The sequence below is a fragment of the Chelonia mydas genome, chromosome 9, assembly GCF_015237465.2.
Source record: "Chelonia mydas isolate rCheMyd1 chromosome 9, rCheMyd1.pri.v2, whole genome shotgun sequence".
Taxonomy (NCBI): Eukaryota; Metazoa; Chordata; order Testudines; family Cheloniidae; genus Chelonia; species Chelonia mydas.
Window position 1 is genome coordinate 71887144 of NC_057855.1, and position 24267 is coordinate 71911410.

The following is a 24267-nucleotide window of genomic DNA, read 5'->3' on the forward strand; positions in this document are numbered from 1 at the left end:
CAGACACCCCCCCCATCCCTAATCAGCCCCAGGGTCCCACCCCCTACCCAACCCCCCTGCTCCCTGTGTCCTGAGCGCCCCCCGAGACCCTCTGCCCCTTATCCAACCCCTCAGCCCCGGCCCAGCACCCTTAACACGCTGCTCAGAGCAGCGTGTCGGAGCCAGACACGCTGACATGCTGATCCGTCGGAGCATGCAGCCCCTCCCCCCCAGAGGGCTGCTTTACCACGTTATAGCCGAATTCATGTTATATCGGGTCGCGTTATATTGGGGTAGAGGTGTATGTTTTTACTCTTGTGTCTCAGATCTAATGTGGTTTATGTAAATCTGTGACATTGTCTGCTTTTCGTTGCCACATGAGGCAATTTTTTAAATATTTCTATAACCCATGATTTCACCAACTTCAAGCAAGTCCTAAGTTTATGACTCCTCTTCGTCCCAGATAGCGTATATGCACTTGCAACCAATACGAATCAATTCAGATGTAAGCAGAGTCTGAATGAGCTCTCCCCTGACATCTAGTGGTGAGCTGTGGAAAAAGACTTCAGGAGCTGATCTCATTTGCATGGACACACCCACCTTGCCTAACTACTCAGCATGATGGGATTGCTTGCCCAAATGATCACCTGTGGCTGGTGTTGGATCCCCAGTCTTGGTGTTATTGAGCCAGGAATAATAAAGGATTGTTATCCTTGTGTGAACCGAGGGCAGCAAAACTGTACCTGGCATACCCCGATGGAGGGACTCACCCTCAACTCAGTGGCATTCGATGGGCAGGGGACATGGGTTCCAAAACCCAATGAGTTTAGAGAGGATGAGGACAGGTACTTGTACCTGGTGGTGTGGGCCCTGTTCAAGGCCCACACTGTTTGACCCTCTCTCTATGGTATAATAAAAGAGCTAATTTAGACTCAATTGAGAGTCTTGTTACATACTGCAGAGCTGAAATCAGTGATACCTAGGTCTAAGTATTAGACCTACTTTAAGACAGTGTTTACCAGTAATGAGATTCCCCCACTAATAGCTAGAATCACTGAGAGCTGTGTTAAGGGAGGAGGGGGGAGCTGCAGACATCTTATCTGGCGAGTGGCCAGTTGGGTGGCTGGTGGAAAGGTGCAGTAAGCAGCTGCGGCAATCAGCTTTTGGGGTGACAAACGAGTACGTGAGCAGTGGAACGTGTAAGGTACCTCCTTACCACCACCCCCTCCACACAAGGTGGGAGGTGAACTGTGTGGACGAACCTCTGAAGCTGCACTGGCTAAGGACAGCAACTGGGAATGGGGTACAGAGAAGGGATGAGCACATTAAAGGGAGTTTTGGGTTGCTGGACTTAAGAACCTGAGGGGAGAAGGACTTGGGGGTGGGTCTTTTGCTCATGGTTTATGTTTATGAACCCTAGTTGTGGTGTTTTCCCAAATTAATTCTGAGTGACTTCCTGCCTTTTATTAAAAGTTTTTGCTACACTCAAACTCTGTGCTTGTGAGTGGGAAAGTATTGCCTCTTAGAGGCACCCAGGGGGTGGTCTGTAATTGTCCTAGGTCACTGGGTTGGGGCTTGAGTTGGTTTTGTGTTGTATTGTTAAAAAGGAACCCCTGGATACTGAACCCAGCCCTTGTTGCTGCTGGCTTCACCTGGCAGAAGGGTTAAACATATTACATTGCATCTGTGAATTAGAGCTGGTCAGGAGAGCAAACCTTTTAAATTTTGTGTGTGTAAAAACTTAAACGATTTTTCAGTGAAAATAGATTTTTGTAAAAATTTCCATTTAGCTGAAAAACAATTTTCTATCAAATGTTTGAACAAAAAATTTTCAACCAGTTGTACTACACATCAGAAATTTCAGTCCTGCAATGTTCTCATCACAACAGCAGACTTTTCACTATCCCTGGTTCCTTGGAATATGCTTTTTCTGGCATGAGAGTTCATCCACCTTGTTTTTGTTTCATTGATGCCAAATTAATATTTAGTAGAGCTTCATAAACTTTGGATGAAACAAAGAATTCTAATTTGGGAAGGAGAAGTATACCAAGAAAGTGCTTTTTTCCAAATGAGACTAGCTCATGGCTTCAGTCTCTTTGAAAACAATGGAAGGTGGCTATCACCTTTATTAAGGGCAGCCTCACTTCCACATGCAGATGACCTGTAGGAAAATATGGCCATCTTACTGGCTTCCCTTTGAATAAGGGAAAATTCATGAGTCAGCAGCCTTTCATCATGAAAGGTACCCCAAATCACTAGAGCAACAGGTGGCAAAACTGGTGTTGCCATGCATTTTTCAGTTTCAGACGTTCTAATGAAATGTATTCTGGTCAGGGTAGACCAAGCATGCTATGAAGGATGCTTCCAAAGAGTTCTTTATCATTTAGCAGAAACCAGGGTTATGATTGAGGTGGCTGGGTGGGGTTTGTCTTTTTGTTTATTACTTTAGATTTCATCAATGTGTGTATTGTGATGCATGTGTTAAACAGGAAACTACTATTCCCATCAGCTCCCTCCCCACAGACCTATGAACTTCCAAAGGGGAAATGCAGACCCAGTCCCCTTAGCCAGAGGGGCAGTGGGTGGAAAATCTGAAAGTCTGTCTGAAGAAGTGACCCTAGCTTTTGCTGATTGTCTCTCTCCATGGGTTACCTGGCTAGCTGGATGTAGAGCTGGCTGCCGGGAAGCTGAGGAATTGCATAGTGGGTAGGAAAGTCACTCAAGAGAGAAGAAGCTGAGGATCTGAGTGCAGTGCAGATTGTGAGTGGCCGTCATTGCAGAAAGCAGTCAGCAGTCTGTGCAGAACTTGTGAGAAAGAGCAGAGACTTGAGCAGGGGCCATACAGTCAGAGGACTTCTGAAGGGATTCACAGGCATCAGCCAGCCCAGGGCCTTAGAAGGGTAGGAGCCTAAGGAAAGCTATTGGTGCGCTCTGAGAGGCTGTTGGGCCCTAGAAATCATGTTACTGTCATTGTATCGGGTAATGATATATGACCAAATGTTATTCCAATAAAATAAAAACCAGCAGGATCTAATTAAAGGGGAAAAGGCAAAATTCCACATTTATTGTGACTATAGAAAGAATCATAGTAAGCAGTTAGTTATAACTATAACATTCCATTCAGTTTCATACATTCATTCATTCACACACACACACACACACACAGGTTCTGCAAGGTTGTTATCGTAGTTACCAGCCTTAGAGTTGCTCATGCCAAGCCACTGGCCAGGTGGCCTGGACATGAGGAGGGAGCAGGGCCTTGTCAGATGCTCATCTGATGCTCCTGGAAGTTGGTTTGCAGAATCAGACCCCAAAGTTCTCACTTTCTAGAGTCCATTTTTATAGGAATTTCTTCCTATGCCAGTCTATGGGAATTGTTTCATCATGCTGTTGCTGAATCAATCAGCAGATAGCACATTTCTGACGGCTCCGTGCTGCCAGATGTTACCTTGTTCTTTGGTTCTCCCATCCTTGAGGCTGTTGGGTGGATTCCAGTCTGCCCTCCGGGGGTCCTCTGGTTATTTCCACTTGATGCCTTCTTCAGCCGATGGACACTGGATTCTTAGGCTGGCACCTCCCTGATCATTCAGTTATTATCCACACCAAGCATCCATCCACATACATCCTCTATTTTAATCACAATTGTTAACAAAGCAAGATGAATACAACAAAATTGTGCGGAGTCTCTGAGTGCTGTTTCTGTTGTTACAGAGTATTGCTTTGAGTCTCTCTCTGTGTGAGTAGTTGTTGTTACAAAGAATTGCTTTGAGAACAGACTCTGTCTTAGAATGTACTAACACAATTAGCAGCTTGCAAGTTTCACACATAGAGGGAGAGAAACAGTACCAAAAACCAAGAGACCTCTTAATTAGTAATTCCCTGGAATTTATACTATGGGGAATCAAACTCATTTGTGATTTTTATACAGAACTTCTTTAATATGATCAAACACAGACACTGTGGAAGGCCTTCTAGCTTAATTGCTACTGCAGTTGTAGCAGTCTGCTACCAGGTGCCATATAGCAGCAGTAGTTGGTCAATGTAGAGGGGGCCCTAGTGAGAGAGATACGGTGGATTGATCCCAGCCAGGAAACCGGCAGGTTCCCTTATTACCTATAATAATGGACTGGAAAGGGTACACCAGGTACTGGACCTGTGTCCTAAGCCTCCTTTGGATTTGACAATCAGGCCAACCTAGGAATTGCTATGTCTACCTTGGATATGTCACTGCTCCAGCTATAGGAACCTTTCCCTTTTCTGTTAGCCCTGGTAAAATATCTCTTCACTTTAGCATTGTTCCTGAGTGCTTATTGGGCCTCACCAGGATTATAGGTCCTAGCAGCTGATGCTCCTTCCAATCTTGCCTCCAAGTCATGGTGCAACTGGCACACTGCTGACTATCTTAGGAGGTTTGGTGTTCCTCTGCACTGGTATCAGTTACTGCCTTTTTATTTTATATGTGGTGCCTAAAGCATAAGACAGGCAGAGATAAAATAAACAAATACATTTTAATCTTAACATGTTAAAGCTCCAGTTTCATTTGGATACATGTGCATGGAACTGGAGCAAGGATAGGACTCTTGATGCTCTATACTATCAGAATGTTGTGAAAACACAGGGAATGTCTCCATGCCAAAAACAAAATAAACAACCAAACAAGGTTCTCAAAAGGTGAGCAGCACCAAGATACAGGAATTTTTATGGCCACCACTGGCCTAAATCTCTGGAATTGTCTCATTTGTTAACTAAAAGTTCTCTTAGAATTGCTGGAGCTATTGAACAATACAGTGCTCAATGCCCAGGAAAAGCCCATCTTCTAAGCTCCCTTCTCTTCCACTCTGATAAACACTGAGAAGTATGACTGTTGTATACTTATTTATCTCATCTCTCACCATTCAAGTAAAGGTAGACTGATAGTATAGATGGCCTTGACCTGTCAATTTCAGTTGTGAAGTTCTTGAGTGTTGGTCCAGTCCCCTCTCTGACTGTTCTATCAAACCAGATTCATAACAGAATATTGTGCGTCTGTATTAGCAATAGAGACATGGGCCTCAGATTTAGTATCATTCTGTGGGAAATATAGGGATTTTGGATTTAAATACAAAGGATGGTCCAGCTGTATAGGCAGATTCTAGTGTATTTCTAATAGGGAAAAAAACTGCATATTAGGCTGGCAGAGATACTATAATCATAATCATGGAGGACTTATAGGAAAGTCAGAAACTCCTTACTAGTTTGTGTGAGAATGGGGGAGGGGAAAAGACAGCAATTAGCTTTTAAGGCCAATGAACTCTTCATTTCCCCAGAACTGAACCATTGGCTGAAAGCCAAAGGAAGGAGATGATGCCTTAAAAAGGATTTAACCACCAGAATCTACAAGCTTCAGTTTTATTTTGGCCCAAGCTTAAAGTCCTTACAAAAACAGTGCATATATCTTCAAGCATATTGCTGGAGCCAAATGTCTGAAAAAATACTCCAAAAATCACGAGAGACCAACTTTAGTATGGAGAAATTTTAGTGCATAAATATCAGTTATCGTCAGGGATTTAGACAACATCATGTATTGAAAGATATATTAACATCTCATATTTCCAATTGCAACTCAAAGTAGTAAAGCTCCTTTTTATTGATAATGAGCCCTGAAGAGGACTTCTATCATTTATCAGAGAACATAATTTGTTTCCTGTACTCCTCCTACCTCCACTCTCCACATAAAGGATGGATGGGTAAGATGCCTATACCAATTGTCCAACAAAATCAGAAGTAGTTTGGGGTATGGTGCAAACAGCAACTAGCAACCCAGCTGCGTGTACTCAATATAAGAGTTTTTCTTATTTTCATTGCTTTCACTGACATGAGAATATAAAATGTCATGTTTCATATTGAGTCAATATTTTTTTTAAAATCCTGCATTTCAATTTTTTGTCCACAATGGCCTAAGACAGACTTCTTCAGCCAGAGCTAGAGCCACCTTTTTTCAAAAGAGAGGTCCCAAAGTTAGATTCCTAAATCGACCCATCGTGGCCTGATTTTCAGAGTTGCTGAGCACTGACAATTCTCTTTTTGCCACACTGAGAGTTGTAGGAGCTCAGTAGGTCTGAAATTCAGGCTAGTTATTTAGACTTATCACATAGTATCTAAGCACCTCACAAACATTAAGTGAGTTACATTTCAGTGGGTAAATATTATTCCTTATCGTGGATAAAAAGACTGAAAACAAATTTCACTAAGAAATAAATGGATATGACTATAACAGCAGGAGGCTGAAAATAATATTTCGTTGATGATCACTTTTAATGTTCTTAGGCCCAAATCCTGCACCAAGCCCTAGTAGGTGGGCTGGGGGAGGAAGAGGAAGAAGGGAAAATCTTCTCCATCACAAAGCCATGGAACAGCAGAGGAGGACCCTACTCCATTATCTTCAGGAGCACTTTCCCTGGGAGTTAGGGGAAGACAGAAGTATCCTGCTGCAGACAGCCCCTATACAGCTGGGTTGTGTGTCTTGCAAGGGATGCACACAGGGCCATCCTTAGGCATACACAGCATACGTGGCTGCATAGGGCACCCAAAAATTTGGGGCACCACTGGGTCTTAGTGTCCACCCTTTTCCTATCCCTGTTCTGACGGTTCCTGCAGGCTCCCACCATAGCTGGCTGCTGCAACCTGGTGAGTCTTCCTCTGGAGGGGATCTAGTATTTAAAAGTGAAAAAGCCTTCCAGCCTGCCAGAACTATTAGCACAGCACTGAAACTGTTAAAGAGCCATTCAAGTGGTAATGAAGCCATTTAACAGGCATTGGCCAACCCCCAGGTATATAGACTCATAGACTTTAAGGTCAGAAGGGACCATTATGATCATCTAGTCTGACCTCCTGCACAACACAGGCCACAGAATCTCACCCACCCACTCCTGCAATAAACCCCTGACCTATGTCTGAGCTACTGAAGTCCTCAAATCACGGTTTAAAGACTTCAAGGTGCAGAGAATCCTCCAGCAAGTGACCTCTGCCAATCTGCCCTGGAGGAAAATTCCTTCCCGACCCCAAATAAACCCTGAGCATGTGGGTAAGACTCACCAGCCAGACATCCAGGAAATAATTCTCTGTAGTGATTCAGTTCCCACCCCATCTAACATCCCATCATAGGCCATTGGGCATATTTACCGCTAATAGTCAAAGATCAATTAATTGCCAAAATTAGGCTATCCCATCATACCCATCCCCTCCATAAGCTTAATCAAGCCAGATATGTCTTTTGCCCCCACTGCTCCCCTTGGAAGGCTGTTCCAGAACTTCACTCCTCTGATCCTTAGAAACCTTCGTCTAATTTCAAGTTTAAACTTCCTGATGGCCAGTTTATATCCATTTGTTCTTGTGTTCACATTGTTACTGAGCTTAAATAATTCCTCTCCCTCCTTGGTGTTTATCCCACTGAAATATTTATAGAGAGCAATCATATCTCACCTCAGCCTTCTTTTGGTTAGGCTAAACAAGCCAAGCTCTTTGAGTCTCCTTTCATAAGACAGGTTTTTCATTCCTCGGATCATCCCAGTAGCCCTTCTCTGTACCTGTTCCAGTTTGAATTCATCCTTCCTAAACATGGGAGACCAGAACTGCACACAGTATTCCAGATGAGATCTCACCAGTGCCTTGTATAACAGTACTAACACCTCGTTATCTCTACTGGAAATACGTTGCCTGATGCATCCCAAGACCGCATTAGCTTTTTTCATGGCCACATCACATTGGTGGCTCACAGTCATCCTCTGATCAACCAATACTCTGAGATCCTTCTCCTCCTCTATTACTTCCAACTGATGAGTCCCCAGTTTATAATAAAAATTCCTGTTATTAATCCCTAAATGCATGACCTTGCACTTTTCACTATTAAATTTCATCCTATTACTCCAGTTTACAAAGTCATCCAGATCTTTCTGTATGATATCCCGGTCCTTCTCTGTATTGGCAATACCTCCCAGCTTTGTGTCATCCACAAACTTTATTAGCACACTCCCACTTTTTGTGCCAAGGTCAGTAATAAAAAGATTAAATAAGATCGGTCCCAAAACCGATCCCTGAGGAACTCCACTAGTAACCTCCCTCCAGCCTGACAGTTCAGTATGACCTGTTTTAGTCTCCCCTTTTACCAGTTCCTTATCCACCTTTCAATTTTCATATTACTCCCCATCTTTTCCAATTTAACTAATAATTCCCCATGTGGAACCATATCAAATGCCTTACTGAAATCGAGGTAAATTAGATCCACTGCGTTTCCTCTGTCTAAAAAAATCTGTTACCTTCTCAAAGACGGAGATAAGGTTGGTTTGGCATGATCGACCTTTTGTAAAAACATGTTGTATTTTGTCCCAATTACCATTGACCTCAATGTTCTTAACTACTTTCTCCTTCAAATTTTTTTTCCAAGCCCTTGCATACTATAGATGTCAAACTAACAGGCCTGTAGTTACCCAGATCACGTTTTTTCCCTTTCTTAAAAATAGGAACTATGTTAGTAATTCTCCAGTCATACAATACAACCCCTGAGTTTACAGGTTCATTAAAAATTCTTGCTAATGGGCTTGCAATTTCATGTGCCAGTTCCTTTAGTATTCTTGGATGAATATTATCTGAGTCCCCCAGTTTAGTCCCATTAAGCTGTTCGAGTTTGGCTTCTACCTCGGATGTAGTAATATCTGCCTCCATATCCTCATTCCCATTTGTCATCCTGCCATTATCCCTAAGCTCCTCATTAGCTTCATTAAAGACTGCGGTAAAGTATTTGTTTAAATATTGGGCCATGCCTAAATTATCCTTAACCTCTACTCCAGCCTCAGTGGTTAGCGGTCCCACTTCTTCTTTCTTTGTTTTCTTATTTATATGACTATAGAACCTTTTACTATTGGTTTTAATTCCCTTTGCAAGGTCCAACTCTACATGGCTTTTGGCCTTTCTCACTTTATCCTTACCTGTTCTGGCCTCAATAAGGTAGCTTTCCTTGCTGATCCCACCCTTGTAGGCTTTCTGCTTTTTCTTAATTACCTCTGTGAGATGCTTGCTCATCCAGCTTGGTCTACAACTCCTCCCTATGAATTTTTTCCCCTTTCTTGGGATTCAGGCTTCTGATAGTTTCTGCAACTTTGACTTGAAGTAATTCCAGGCCTCCTCCACCTTTAGATCCACAAGTTCTTCAGTCCAGTCTACTTCCCTAACTAATTTCCTAATTTTTTTAAGTGAGCCCTTTTGAAATCAAAAACCGTAGTCACAGATCTATTTTTGTTTATCCTTCCACTTAGTTTGAACTGAATTAGCTCATGATCGCTTGAACAAAGGTTGTCCCCTACAACCATTTCTTCTGTGAGGTCTTCACTACTCACCAAAACCACATCTAAAATGGCATTCCCTCTTGTTGGTTCAGCAACTACTTGGTGAAGGAATCCATCAGCTATCGTATCCAGGAAAATCTGAGCCCTATTATTATTACTAGCACTTGTCCTCCAGTCTATATCTGGGAAGTAAAAGTCTCCCATGATCACACAATTCCCATTAGTATTTACTTCATTAAAAACATTAAAGAGGTCTCTATCCATATCCAAATTAGATCCCGGTGGTCTATAGCACACTCCAACACTATCCCAGGGGAGGCTCTAGTGGTTTTCTTCCCCAATGTGCTTTTTGCCCAGACAGACTCTGTCTTATCCATTCCATCCCTTCTTATTTCTTTACAGTCTACCTCATCATTGATATACAATGCTACTCCACCACCTTTGCCTTTATTTCTGTCTTTCTGCACATACCCTTCAATACCTGTAGCCCAGTCATGACTACTATTCCACCAAGTTTCTGTTATCCCTATAATATCTGGTTTCACTTCCTGCACCAGTAACTCTAGTTCCTCCATTTTGTTACCCAGGCTCCTCGCACTGGTGTACAAACATCTTAATTTTTGATGTTTGGCTTCGTTCACATTCTTTGCCCGATTAGGCACAGACATTCTACCGCCAGTATCACCTATTAGACTGGTATCTACAGTACCCTTCCTCCTTATGTCCATTCTCCTACCCACGGCTGTATCCGTTCTTACTGTGTTTTCTTCCTTTTCAATGTTAAAATCCAGCATGGAGATTACCTGGACATCTCCCAACCATCTCCCCCAAATTCCTCGTTTAAAGTTCTCTTAATCAGTTGTGCCAGCCTCCATCCTAGAAGTCTATTGCCCTCCCTACTCAGGTGAAGTCCATCCTGAGAGAACAGTCCTCTGTCCATGAATGCCTCCCAGTGGCCATACATCCCAAAGCCCTCCTTATAGCACCACTGCCTGAGCCATATGTTGATCATCATAATTTTGTCACACCTTTGTTGCCCTTCTCTAGGAACAGGCAGAATCCCACTGAAGATCACCTGCGCCTCGATTTCCTTAAGTGTCTTCCCCAGCCTGGCATAGTCTCCCTTGATATGTTCCATTTGTTCCCACATGAAGAACAATCAATGGATTCTTTCCTGCTCCTGTTAGGATCCTCTTCAGCCTCAGGTCCACATTCCGTATCTTAGCACCCGGCAGACAGCACACCCTTCTGTTCTCTGGATCAGCTCTGGTTACAGGCCTGTCTGTTCTTCTCAGTAAGGAGTCTGCAATCATGTAGACCTGCCTTTTCCTGGTGATGGTGCGATTCTCCAGTCTATCCCCATTCCCTCTGGCTGCAAGTCTTCCTGATCCCTATTCTCCCTTTCAATCCTCTGCAACCCATCCAGTATCCTCCTGGGGTTCATATTTGGTGTTGTTATCGCCATTGACTCTTCCCCTCTTCCTATAGGACTAGCTGCTCTTCTCTTCTTCCTTGCCCTCCCACCTTCAGTAACCACCTGCTGTACCCCTTCTTCATTTTCCAACTGCGCAAACCTGTTCCTGAGCTCTGTTTCTCCTTCACTAGCCTGTCTTTTCCTCTGCCTGGTCTCTTAGTCACATGCTTCCACTGTCCACTTTCCTCACCCAGCAGTCTCCCCTCAGAGTTCTTTGGTCCTGCTTCCATCTGCAAGTCTGAGCTTTTCCCTTAAGCCTCCTCATGTCTTTGCTCCATCATCTGCTTGAACCCCCTTCTAAACTCAACCAGAGTTTCCACCTGCATCTCCAATCCTCGGATCTTTTCTTCCATTATCTCTATCAGGCGGCACTTCATGCAGATGAAACTCTTTTCAGGTACCCCCTCCAGGATCATGTACATGCCGCAGCTTCTACATCCAGTCATCTTCATTGTGCCTTCCACTACTTGGGTCACTACCACTGCTGCCTCTGTATCTGTCATTGCCTTCTCACCTAAGTCCTGTTAGTCTGGGAAACTCAAACCAAATCAAAACACCACCCACAGCAAAACAATCCCCCAACGAGCACCACAACAGTGCCAGAACACCACACACTCCCTTCACTAGCCTGTCTGTTCCTCTGCCTGGTTCTTCTAGTCTTCACCCCAAACTCCCCTTGTAAACTCCCACTCAAAGTCCTGTTTACAGCTCTGTTTGCTGGCTCCTGTGCAGCTGCAGCTGTCTGTCAGTTTCTGAATTTACTGACAAAAACAGTTGTGCATTACTGTAATATTTACTCAGAACATGTTAGTCTACAGGACCTTAGTTTAAAATTTTCTTTAAAAATATTTCATTAGTGTGTTGCTGAAGATTATAAAATCAGATCTCTAAAAAATCCTTGCATAGATTTTAGATGCACAATCTGAGAATTCATCTTTAGCCTTAAATGCTTGGCTCTCCAGACATATTGTTTTTTAAATAAATCCTTCAAAAGACCACCCTTATCTAAAATACACATACGAGTCCAGGTTGCCATCGGGCATAGGGGCACCAGTTTAATAATACTGCATAGGGCCCCATAAATCCCAAGGACAGCCCTGGATGCACGCCCTCTCAGTGGCTCACAGCCATTGTATAGCAGAAGCTCACCAGTTTCTCTCTGAGCACCCTCTGTATTTGCAAACATTGAGCAGGAGTAGCTGCTAAAATTAAGGCATTATTGACTTAGGTTCCACAGTAGTGCCCATTGATACCAGTGTCAAAACCTATAGTAGGCCTTTAATGGTCAAGGTTTCAGGCACAGATGCCTCTGTTGTGTTGCAACACATGCCTGTGCTCGCATAAAGGCACCATTGTCTATTTCCAAAATGCACAAAGTTTATGTAATATATTCATAGTGGCCTCTATTGTCTTGACATTTGATTCATTGTATGTGTGGAGACGGTGTTTGAAACCAATCAGGTTTGTCAATTTTCTTGGGAGTTTAACAACCTACATTATATGTAAACTACATTTTTGAGTAGCATTTCCTTATTCTAGCAGCTTGTGTCCACCCATGCTTTTCTAAAGGAAAGTGTTTGTGCTCTGCGTGGCTATAGATTTTAAACTGACAGCGTTCACTATTGATTCTTTTATTATGAGTGTTACATTACACAAGACGTATAAATTCATTACCTTGCTAATAGAAATATGCTGTGCATTAACCTACCTGCTTCGAACCAAGATCTCTTGCATGGACAATGTAAGGAAGGCAACACTTAATGGGCAACCAGTGCTGTCACAGCGACTAAAACTTCCATGAATGACAGGAAAATATGTACAAGATGTAGCTTTAACATGTGGGTTTATACTGGTCAGTAGCATACCTACGTATCTTATAGGACGATACAGATATGCCCCTGTCTGCAGATATCCATAGGGCGCCAGAGACAATGCAACTTGCTCTACTGTTGAGACACAGTTTTTCAGTATGCTTGTGTCATAAATATAAAGGGAAGGGTAAACACCTTTAAATCCCTCCTGGCCAGAGGAAAAACCCTTTCACCTGTAAAGGGTTAAGAAGCTAAGACAACCTCGCTGGCACCTGACCAAAATGACCAATGAGGAGACAAGATACTTTCAAAGTTGGAGGTGGGGGGGAAACAAAGGCTCTGTCTGTGTGATGCTTTTGCCGGGACCAGAGCAGGAATGCAGGTCAGAACTCCTGTAAAGATTTAGTAAGCAATCTAGTTAGATATGCGTTAGATTCTGTTTTGTTTAAATGGCTGATAAAATAAGTTGTGCTGAATGGAATGTATATTCCTGTTTTTGAGTCTTTTTATAACTTAAGGTTTTGCCTAGAGGAATTCTCTATGTTTTGAATCTGATTACCCGGTAAGGTATTTACCATCCTGATTTTACAGAGGTGATTCTTTTACTTTTTCTTTAATTAAAATTCTTCTTTTAAGAACCTGATTGCTTTTTCATTGTTCTTAAGATCCAAGGGTTTGGATCTGTGTTCACCTATGCAAATTGCTGAGGATTTTTATCAAGCCTTTCCCAGGAAAGGGGGTGTAGTGCTTGGGGGGATATTCTGGGGGGCGGACGTTCCAAGTGGGCACTTCCCCTGTTACTTTTGTTAGACACTTTGGTGGTGGCAGCATAAGGTCCAGGGACAAAAGGTAAAACAGTTTGTACCGTGGGGAAGTTTTACCTAAGCTGGTAAAAATAAGCTAAACGGGTCTTTCATGCAGGTCCCCACATCTGTACCCTAGAGTTCAGAGTGGGGAAGGAACCTTGACATGGTGGCAGAGTGGTGGGATCAATTTGAGATTTTTTTGGCATCATTTTGAACCAGAAGCACAGTGGGGAAGGAACCTTGACAGCTTGTTATTCAAATAGTTGCAAATAGTATTCCCCTTAAAACTTAAGGTAAGTAATAAGACACATTAAGGAACATTCAAACAGTATTTTTATTATGTGTTCCAAGCATATATTTTCAAATACTAAATTTGTAATAAGAAAAGGAGGACTTGTGGCACCTTAGAGACTAACAAATTTATGTGAGCATAAGCTTTCGTGAGCTACAGCTCACTTCATCAGATGCATTCAGTCCACGGGAATGCAGTGCACCGAATGCATCCGATGAAGTGAGTTGTAGTTCACGAAAGCTTATGCTCACATAAATTTGTTAGTCTCAAAGGTGCCACAAGTCCTCCTTTTCTTTTTGCGGATACAGACTAACATGACTGCTACTCTGAAACCTAAATTTGTAATGTGAATGGTATGCATGTTATATCTTAATGGAATGCAACATGGCTATTAAACCTTAGGGCTTTTTAAAATTAATTTCACTAGGCTTCATTCACAAACCCACCTTTCAGTCTTTCAAGGATATCCATCATTGTAGTTTGTAGGGCTTTGTGCCAAATGACAATCACAGTGAAAAGACAACTTCCAAAGTATATAAATAAGCACATTTGTCACTTGGTGGAACAATATTGTTAACAAAGACGTAACAGAAGGTAGTTATAAAATGTAAAAATTTGGAATCTTCATTTGTATGTAAACTATTGCAAATGGCCTTTATATTTATTCACTACGTCGGTATATTACCTTTCTGCAAAAGACCACGTGGCTTATTAGGTTGGGTTGAGACATGAAAGCTCGGTATCTTAGGTTGTCAGTATTTATCAGGAGTTGTTAGTTAATAAGGAATTAACAACAGATTCCCTCTGACGCTTATCAGTTCCTTAAATCTTATTTGCCAGTACTTTGACATTTAAAACTATTCTTGGAAGGGCAAATTAGAAATCAATGACGTGCTCACGAACCTAATATCAATGCAGTATGAAGAAATGTAGATCAGTCTTTGAGGAAAAATGCTGATTGCCTTTATGGAAGGTAAAGAAAATGCACAGATTTAAGATTTCAAAGTTTTTCCTTAATACTCCAGCATTAAACTTTACATTTGGATCTCCATATTAAACTAGCTGAAAGTTTGAGCTAAGGTTTAGGAGATAATAGAGTGGTAATGCTAATGATTAGCCTCTCTGATGCCTGAAATTATGTCTGCTACAGTGAGAAAAAGCTTCACATGCAGCTTCTGGGCATATGCTATTACTCAAAGAGTAGTCTCTCCAGAATCCACATTTTTTGGAAATACCATCCCAGTGTTCACTCATCTGCAGTCCCAATGCTGTATCCTTCTTCATTGGGGCATAGATACTCAAAGATGCACTGTAAAAGCTTCTAATGCTGTTCTCATGACTCATTGTGCAGAAAGACTGAAACTTGCAAGCTGCATGTCCTGTGAGCTGAGCATCCTATTGCATTTCAGTGGGAGATGGAATGGTGGGCAAGTGGCAGGAACCAAACCCTTGTTACCAACCAACATGAAAGTTTGTAGAAAATGAATACATTTCTATGTTTGCTGTACATAGAAGGGGCCCACAAGCTTCTGAGCACCCCTCATTGAAAATTCTTTCAGTTCTGCAAATATCATTAGGGGCAAGATTTCCAAAAGCTGGCCTCTGTTTTTGTACCCATGAACTAAAGGTGGAGTAATTGAGGGTGCAAGTTTGTACTCGCATCCATTTGTACCCACAGTTGAGGTCATTTGGACATCTAGATAACTGATTTGGAAATGGAAAAAAGGTAAGATTGGTGGCTTGGCAGAAGATATGTAAAGATGGCTCTGTGCATGACACTCAAGATTAGTGTGTGAGAATGGGAATCTTTGGTAAACTCTTTGGTCCTAGAAATTAGAAGATACTAGAATTTCCAACGTTTATTGTACTGTCGGGGAAATAAATAATTTTTAAAAGGAGTTAAAATTATTAGTTTATTAATTTTTACTTATATTTTGGCCTTATGCAAACTCTAAACAAAAGGGCATCCATTCAATGCAAAAACTACACTGAAAAGAGTTTAATTTACTCCTGCCAATTTTCGTGGTTTTCAAATCACATTTATTTAGTGTTTAAATATTTTTTCTTGTTGTTGTGTGAAAGTCGCATACAAACAACATGGGGAAACTGAGTATGCATGGAATACAGTAAAAGTACCGTTACATAAAGTGTTGTCCAGTGCAAAGCGTTTGCAAACTGGGGCGGGGGCGGGGGGGAATAAATATTTTCCCATCCTATGACAGAGAAAATCAGAGGCAAACTTATGGCTCCACCTATTAGTAAGCTTTGACAAAAGAATTGTGAATGAGCCCCCACCCCTTTGATTAAGCCCCAGTTTGCCCCTCTTCAATTCTTTTATCTCCTTGACCAGGGAGTATGGCGTCCTCACTGCAGTTCTCCACTCTATCAACTTCCTTCACTATACTTTCTAATTCTCTTATTTCCCTCTCTTTTACACCTGTCAAGAGGCAGATGGAGGAGATGGAAAGAACCAAGACAGCAGACTTGTCTTTGGGATCCAAGAGCAGAGGGAGAGATCAGAAGAGAAGAAATATCCCATTCTACACCTTATTCTCCTGTTAAAGGCAAATCCCTGTGAACAGAAGATGCTGCTTCTCTCACTATACCTTCTCCTAATGATGACAAGGAAATCAGAAAGGGGAGGGGTGGTATTGTTGGCTCCTTGGTGTCTTTGCCACCCATGATTCTTTGGTGAACCAAGCTTAGACTCTGTTTTAATCTCCCCACCTACAATTAAGTGCCAGGAAATTGAAAAGAGCTGTTTCATAGCTGAGTATCTCTTCACAAAGGTTGCAGATTGCCTGATTAGAAGCAGAAGGACTTCCACATCATTGACCTATTCCTGTACGGAAGCCCTTCACTAGATGACCAGTAGAATAGGTACGAACAATTGTTTCTGCTTATTGCAAAACATCTTGACTGGATTCAAAAGTAGTTATATTTACCAACTGTCCCAACTGTTTCTGTTGCAGGACAGCAGAAGGAGACTATGACAAATACAATTACTGGTAAGTAGTTTTCCTTTTTATTCTCCATTCTTAATTATCTTGTACCAATAGTTGCTAAACATTTCCAGATTTTTTTTAATTTTCCAAAGCAGTTTTAATTAATAGCAATTCACTATAGACACTTCAAAAACTTTCTTCCTCTTTTTAAAATCATTTTTAGAACTAGCACGCTGATCCTCATCCCAAAGATGTTAATGGAAGTATACTCTAGCCTGAAAAGAACTTTAGGCTGTCAAAAACCCCTACATTTACTAGCGAATCCAACCTGATTGTGGCATTGTAGCATGATCCTAGACCTTCGTGATTTTTCAAATTGTCAGTGTTGCACAGGACAAGGAAACTATCTCAGTCACTAATGTGGATTCGTACTGGCATAATTATGAGGATCACGTGTAATACTGTATTACCATCTAATCGTAAATAACTAACCATAGAATTACAGTTCATATACTTCAGCGCTTAGGCACAGGCACAATGAACTTTAATTAAGGGTGTAGTAGTAGTCTTAACTTCATGTGCCCTTGTTTTTGATGTCGTTAAATGCATTTTGTTTAATCATATGGAAATATGTTTGTTGCAGATACTGGAATTCAAGTGTCCTGACTTTGTTTTAGAGCAAGCAAAGCAATAATATAAAAAGGAATATTTGGAATGTTTAAATTATGGCATGTCCTGTTTTTTCTGCTTGTATTTATTACTGTAATTCAGAGAGAAAGTTTGCAGAAGTTTATCCTCATATTAAAAAAATTATCATACAAAGATAAAATTTAACCAGAATTTGACTTCTGCATTCTTACATTTCTAAAACATACAGTTGAGACATTTAACATTGCCAGTTTAATTTTTTTCAGCACATTAAAAGTATCACGTTATACGATTATTCAGGCATATTAGGGTACATGAGAACTAATACAGTGGTTGCCATTGAAAAAGCCTACATTTCCCAAGAATTACATATGTCAGTATGAGAGAGACTGCATTATTTCCTAGTTTACATGTGCTGAAATGCTGGGCACCTATGGTACCATCACTTTTTGTACAGTTAACACAACTGAAAGCCCTTTAATCATCTTTGGATGCAGAGCACAGATATTACTTCCATAAATATAAATGAATTATCTACAGTTTAAAACAATTTAAGGGACTTTTAACTTCAATTGTATATGCTCCTGACTAGCTAATTTTGACTTGTTAAATGCATATTCATATTCAGAGGACCAAATTCAGCCCTCACTTGCAACACCCCTGACTTCACTCAACTAGAAGACACTCCACCTTGCATTTGGCCCCCACACCAGAACTATGTCATCATGCCTGTATTGAAGGAAGAGGAAGCTGCTTTGTTTTTATGAAATGATCTATTTCTAGTCATACCCTGCTTTCATACTAGTCCCATTTAATTGTGTGTGTGTGCGCGTGCATGCATGTGTGTAAGAGTAGTAGTGCCACTGAACTCATGTGAGTAAAGGAAGTGGAATCCGACATTTAATCGAGCTCAGTGAGAAATGTATATTGTATGCACTTTGTTCCTTAGTCTTTTCTGGCAATTGGGATGCACAGCATTTTGTATTTTAGTTTTAGTTTTTCACTCCATGTTCTGTGGAATAGTTGCAATTCTTCTTGTTCATGATAAAGAATCACAGATCCCCTATTTTAATACTTCTGAACAAGGACCAGTGCAAGGAAATGGTGCCTAGATTTTGATCAGTGGGCAAATTCACCGTTAGTGTAACTCAGTAGACTTATGCCTGCTGTGCCAGTGATGAATTAAAGTCAGAGGCCCAAATCCTGAGCTGCCATAAATCAGTTTAGTTGCACTGACATCCATGGAGCTATGCTGATTTTCATCAGCTGAGGATTGGGGCCAGACTCTTCAGTGGAACTCCCTTCAAAAGCCATCAAAACTATTACATAATCAGCTGAAGGGGCTTCTGTTGAATTACTAACAGCAGGGGAATCTTTCTGCATAGCAAAGGCTGAGCGGCATCTTGCCACCACAATACTTTCAACATGGGAGCAAAGACCAGACTGGGCATAGAAACTGAGGCTTCCCACATTGGTAGTGAAGAATGCAACCAATACATTATTCATAGCCAATCCTTATCTTGATCCTTTGAAAAATCTTATACAGTTGGTATTTATCTAATAATTGCATAAAACATCTGTGAATGAGGGAGTAGAAACTAAACTGATTGGTTCCACCTAACCAATGCATCTTTCAATTACCTATTTTAGCAAAGGAATGACTCTGGTAAGTTTTCAAATAGGTGTGGAATCTGTGACATATAATAATTAAGAAAAATGTTTGATACCAACCCCCCTCTTTATTAATTCATTTATCAAAATATGTATCAGTGCAAAATATCAGTTTTGAATTAGCATAAAAACAGTGGGAATCCATGTCCAAAAAAACAAAAAAAGATTTCCAAAGTCAAACAAAAAGTTTTTAATACTGTATTCTTAGCAAGAACATTTTAACAAAGAATGTGTACTTTAACTTAATATGGTACAACAGAGAACCCATACTTAAAAGTTTCCATTATCTAACACTCTACTGCATATTCATTTTTTATCTTAAAAGACCAAAAGCCAAGCTGAACTGAGCATAAAAAAGCATCAATTATAATCCTCATATTACGTCAGCTATTAGGGTTTAGCTCACACTCTTGAATTGGTCGTCTAATGAAAGGACAATTTTTACATCATTGTTTTAAAAAATGTACACACATTTTTCTTTCAAAGGTAATATATTGAGTATCAGCTTCAGTAAACAAAGCTTAATTTATAAACACAGTTGAAACAGCTCTATGTTGAACGGTTTCAGTGATAAACTGGACTTGTATGATGTACAGCCAGTGAGAACATTTGCGGCTTAATAAAATCATTGTGCCATTGCTATACAATAATCACTACCTCCTTTTAAAAAAAAAAGTTAGTTCTTTTGGGGAATAATTCCTTTATGTGCTTAAAAATACTACAACTTCTTTCTATCTTCTGGGACCTAAAAATGATCAGTTGCAACAGGCTTGGTTTGGTATGGTAAGCTTGTAAAAAGTCTCAGTATATCTTAATGACAATACGGCAGTTTTCGATGCAGCAACAGTAAATTGCTTGAAATTGTCCTTCAAGTTTCATGCTACAAATCCTTCACGCAGTACTGAAGGCATCAAAGGTTGGAAGGGATGTCTTTCATGTACTATATGGTCTTCAAATAGTGATCATTATATATTTTTCAACAATAGCTTCCTTCAGTACATAATAGTAGGTTTGACGTATGTTCTGTTTTCTGAAAAAAATAAAAAGTTGCTTACATAGTGATTTATATATTCTATAAATGAAACATTTAGGATTCTTTAACCATGCAGTTTAAATGATCTGATCTTTAACTGACAGCTCTTGGGTTGAGTGTCTTTTACCTCTGGAAAACAGGTGCCCATGTACTTTAGTGATTGGGGCCTTAGAAGGAACTAGAAAGATAGCCTCTTGTGTATGTCACAGTTGGAAATAAGCTTAGTATTCAAGCAGATCCACCTATTTGGTGCATTGACTAGCCTCCTATATATGGTATGAGTTGTAGACTTTCAAATTGGTTTACAAATGCTTGTAATCCCAGCAATTTCTCATTATAAACAAACACAGTAGAGACTGGACATTAAATATTTTAAATATCTACTGCCATGTATCACCTCAGCTCCTGCTGCCATCTGCTGCCCCATCTGACTTCTGCCATTCTTTCCAAGCTCAGCGTTAGTCTCAAATCAGCTCCCTCCTACAACCCCATCATAGCCCCAGACTTACCCCCACCCTCAGCTTCTTCAGCATACCCTCATTTGCTAAATTCCACTTTTGACCCCTTTTAGTCAAACCCAGCCCTGATCCTAGAGTCATGATCCCTTCTCCCCCCACAGCGAAACTCCCTCTTCATGGCAGCTGTGAGTATCTGGGTTTGGGTTGTGCATCCCCTGAAAACTGGTAGCCACTATCAATGACTTGACAAAAAGCTTTAATCATATCTCTAATTTTTACCCCCATAGGACAATTTTTAAACCAAATGGGGAACAGTTTTAGTTCTAAACTTAAAAGTCCACTCCATGGTCAAATCCACACTGACAGTCTGACGGCACTGCATGGCAAGGGAGCGGCAAGGCAGATTTTGGTCCTACACATTTGAAAAAAATGGAGAATTGAGAACAACGTTTCTCTTCCCCTCCAATTCCTGACTGACTTATCCCCTCTTTGTACCTCACACTAATGGGCCAGATTCTTATCTCTGCACTACAGCCCTTGGGCTGCTTTGTAAATCCGTTGAAATCAGCCACACTGTAGAACCTAGTATGCTTCTAGTGAGACCAAATATGGTTACAGCAAAGAAGAGAGAAGCCACTGTTCCCTTAGGTATCGAATCCTTAAAACTTAACTGACAGTTTTTCCTCCCGCCACAAACATTTAAAAAAAAAATTACTTCTGTTTCAGAGGGTAGAACCATGTACTTAATGCAGTGTTCAGAGTACCACAGAAATTAATGTAGTTTATGTTGTGCAGAGTGAAATGTGACTATTACAGACCCAACAAAGCCTTCTGCAAAGCAGTGCTTTTGAAGAATAAAACTACGCTGAAAATCAACATGGTAACAGCAGTAAATCAATATGTGTTCCTTAGAAAAATGGTGTTTCACTCAGAACACCCCCCGCACACACACACACACACTACTCATTTAATTATTGTCTTTATTCGCAGAGACAAACAGAAATCTACCCACACATATCATACAAAATGTGCTTGTGTATAGAGCCTATCATGTGTGATCTTCACATTCAGCAGCTTTATGCCCAAAGATAAATAAATGTTAAAATACCCACAGAAAGCCAAAGTAATATGAATCCATATTCCTATCCAATAAACAGTGAATCAACAATTCATACAGCTAAACCTACTAGTTCTGATTCTGAAGATGGTAGCAAAATGATAATCTTGAGTAGCATTCTGTACAATGTTGACTTCTATCCCATTACTGCTTTACATATGCCAATACTGAATACTCATAAGGAAAGAACCAGTATTGACCTGCTAACTGACACAGATCCTTGGAGCAATCTCAAAGTTTGCCACATTTCAATTTCAAAATGCATTTCAGCTATAATATGAGTGATTTATCATTTAGCAGTAGCTGTCAAAGTAAGCTCCTAGATAAAACAAAAACATCTGGAACCATAAACAGAGGAGAGCAGTAGCTGAATTTTAATCCAAATCTGACATGCTCACTTCATTAGGAACGGGAAACAGCTAATTAGTAATTGAATGTTTCGTTTTTTAAGAGGGCTCCTACTCTCCAAGCAGAGATGATCTAATATATATTTTGGATGTAAACAAGAATAAAGCTCAGGGAAAAACATCTCCCAAGGAATATCTGAGAGCCCGGGAACCTCAGCAGAAGTTAGAGAAATGATTTTTGGGGAATCTATCACTGATAACATTTAATATCTTAAGATTTATATGAGAAAGTTTGGGGAGTGGGTCGGTAGACATGCACATCTTGTGGCTTTTTTTAAAGCAGATTCACAAGAGTTCCTCACACAGCGGGCTGTAGATTATGTCTCCTATTTTTATGTTGTACGTTTAACTAATGCATCGGTACTCATCTGGACCTATTGACATAGCAGATATTGATTGTCACTGAAAATCATAGAAATGCCTTCAGAAGGGCCCTAGTTAGTCCCACGGGCTTAGTATATATGTGGGAGACCTGATTTAGTAACACAAAAGCTCCGTAATCTGTAAGAAAGTGGCTTCCTTCCTAGTCCCCAGAAGCAAGATTTTCAAAAGTATGTAGGGTGCCTAAAGATGCAAATAGGCACTTTTGTAAATTCCACTAGGAATTTGTGCCTAATGCTCATTGACTTTCATTTGAGTTAGACACCGAACTCACTTTAGTGTAGAGCTACTCTACAGCCGTCTGTATGTCAGTCAGGGTAAGAAGACATGTGATCCCTGACCAACATACCTGTGCAATCAGAATGCCCTAGTGTAGTTGCAATTATACCAGCAAACCTGTGCTTTTTCCAGTCTAGTGTGTTTGTCTCATGGTGGAAGGCTTGCTGGTATCATTACATCCACACTGGGAGTACTTTCGAGTGTAGTGACCCAGTATTCCTATACCAGTCAGATCTGTTCTTAGGCACTCTTGAAAAATCCCATCAGACACCAATCTGCAGCTTTAGGCCCCTGAATACCTTTTCTTTATCTGGCTGTAAGGGTACATAGGATTCAGAGAGCACATTCACAAGGTTGGGTTTATATGGACAGCTGGCTGAATACTGGCTTTTCAGTTAACGCACAATTCCAAAAAATAAAAATAATAATGCATTTTGGGTGAAACTGAGAAGAAAATAGTTTCAGGTCAAACAAAACATTTTATTTGACCTGAACCAAAATGTTTTCTTTTGGTTTTTGACTTTTTTTTTTTAATTTGTTTTTATGTGACAAAAGGATAGTAATTCAGTCTGAGACACTGCCTCAGGGCAAAAGTTACTTTGTTGAGGGGAAAGAGGACATGAAAGATCTCATGAAAGAGTTCCTTCTTCTCACAACAAACAAATTAAACAGAAAGCTTTCGTTGTGACAAGAGACAGGTTGAAGGGTATCTAAGGATTCATGTACTTTTACAAATACGCAAACATTTCAGAGAGATTTTTGTGGCTCTTTTTTAACGTTTCACAAGCCTTTCAACAGTGACTTATGCAAAATGAAGTGCCTTTTCGTCAGCTAGTCAGTAACTGGAACAATGATGCATTAAACCAACCCAGTTAGGAAATGTGAAAAATAGCTCCGATTTTTATATAGCCATCTGAATAGAAAAAATAATAGAATTTTGTTTTAAAATTTCTTAAACTAACTCCAATTTTGCAAATGTTTGTACATTTGAAAAATGGGTACACTTGGATGAAAAACATTTTGCTGTGAACAGTTCAGCTAGTTCGTCTCACTTGGAATGGGAGAGGCTGTGTGTAAAAGCATTCCAAATTATTAGTCAGTATGTAATTACCCAGCTGTACTAACTTACGCTCCTCTGCTGTGCATGCTGGGTGAAATTCACCATATGCAAAGGGCTAGTACATGGGGCTATGCACTCTAAGTTCCACATAAACATTATTGTGTGGTTTCAGTGGCACTTAAGTGAAACATAGGCCTTGTATTGGCCCTTCACACAGTGTTGAATTTCACCCTGAGAGATTCTGTGACAAAAGGCACAAGCAAAGTCTTAAATATACACTTTGATTAATCTGGACACATTTAACTGGAAAACCTGCTTTTTTTCAGCTCACCTTTTAGGGAAGCTGTTGCACCAACTGCTGCTCAGTGTTGAGACTAATTCCAATTCTCTGGTTTAAGGTGTTCTACCTAAAGCACTTCTGTTGAGGCCTAGTTCTGTGGACATCTAAAATGCAGTATATTTCTTGATTTTATTCTTGGTAAATGTTAATAACTCTATTATAAATATTTAAAATCTGAGGGTCGGCAATGATTAAATAACTTGCATGAGGGAAATACTGTCTAGGGGTCTGGATTTTAATGCTGAA

At 40.5% G+C, this 24267-nt stretch overlaps 1 protein-coding gene and 1 long non-coding RNA gene across 6 annotated transcripts in view; one reads left to right on the forward strand and one right to left on the reverse strand.

The window, feature by feature from the left end:
• Positions 1–24267, forward strand: part of LOC122461604 — a 621770-nt gene that overhangs the window by 566393 nt on the left and 31110 nt on the right. For both annotated transcript variants that reach the window (XR_006283608.1, XR_006283609.1), the window contains 2 exons: positions 16128–16562; positions 16655–16690. This is a non-coding gene — a long non-coding RNA (uncharacterized LOC122461604). The remainder of the gene's footprint in view (positions 1–16127; positions 16563–16654; positions 16691–24267) is intronic.
• Positions 19113–24267, reverse strand: part of DACH2 (dachshund family transcription factor 2) — a 474848-nt gene continuing 469693 nt past the window's right edge. For all 4 annotated transcript variants that reach the window (XM_037909073.2, XM_037909074.2, XM_037909071.2 and 1 more), the window contains one exon: positions 19113–19976. In XM_037909073.2, the coding sequence (XP_037765001.1) occupies positions 19939–19976 (38 nt within the window). In that variant the 3' untranslated portion in view covers positions 19113–19938. The remainder of the gene's footprint in view (positions 19977–24267) is intronic.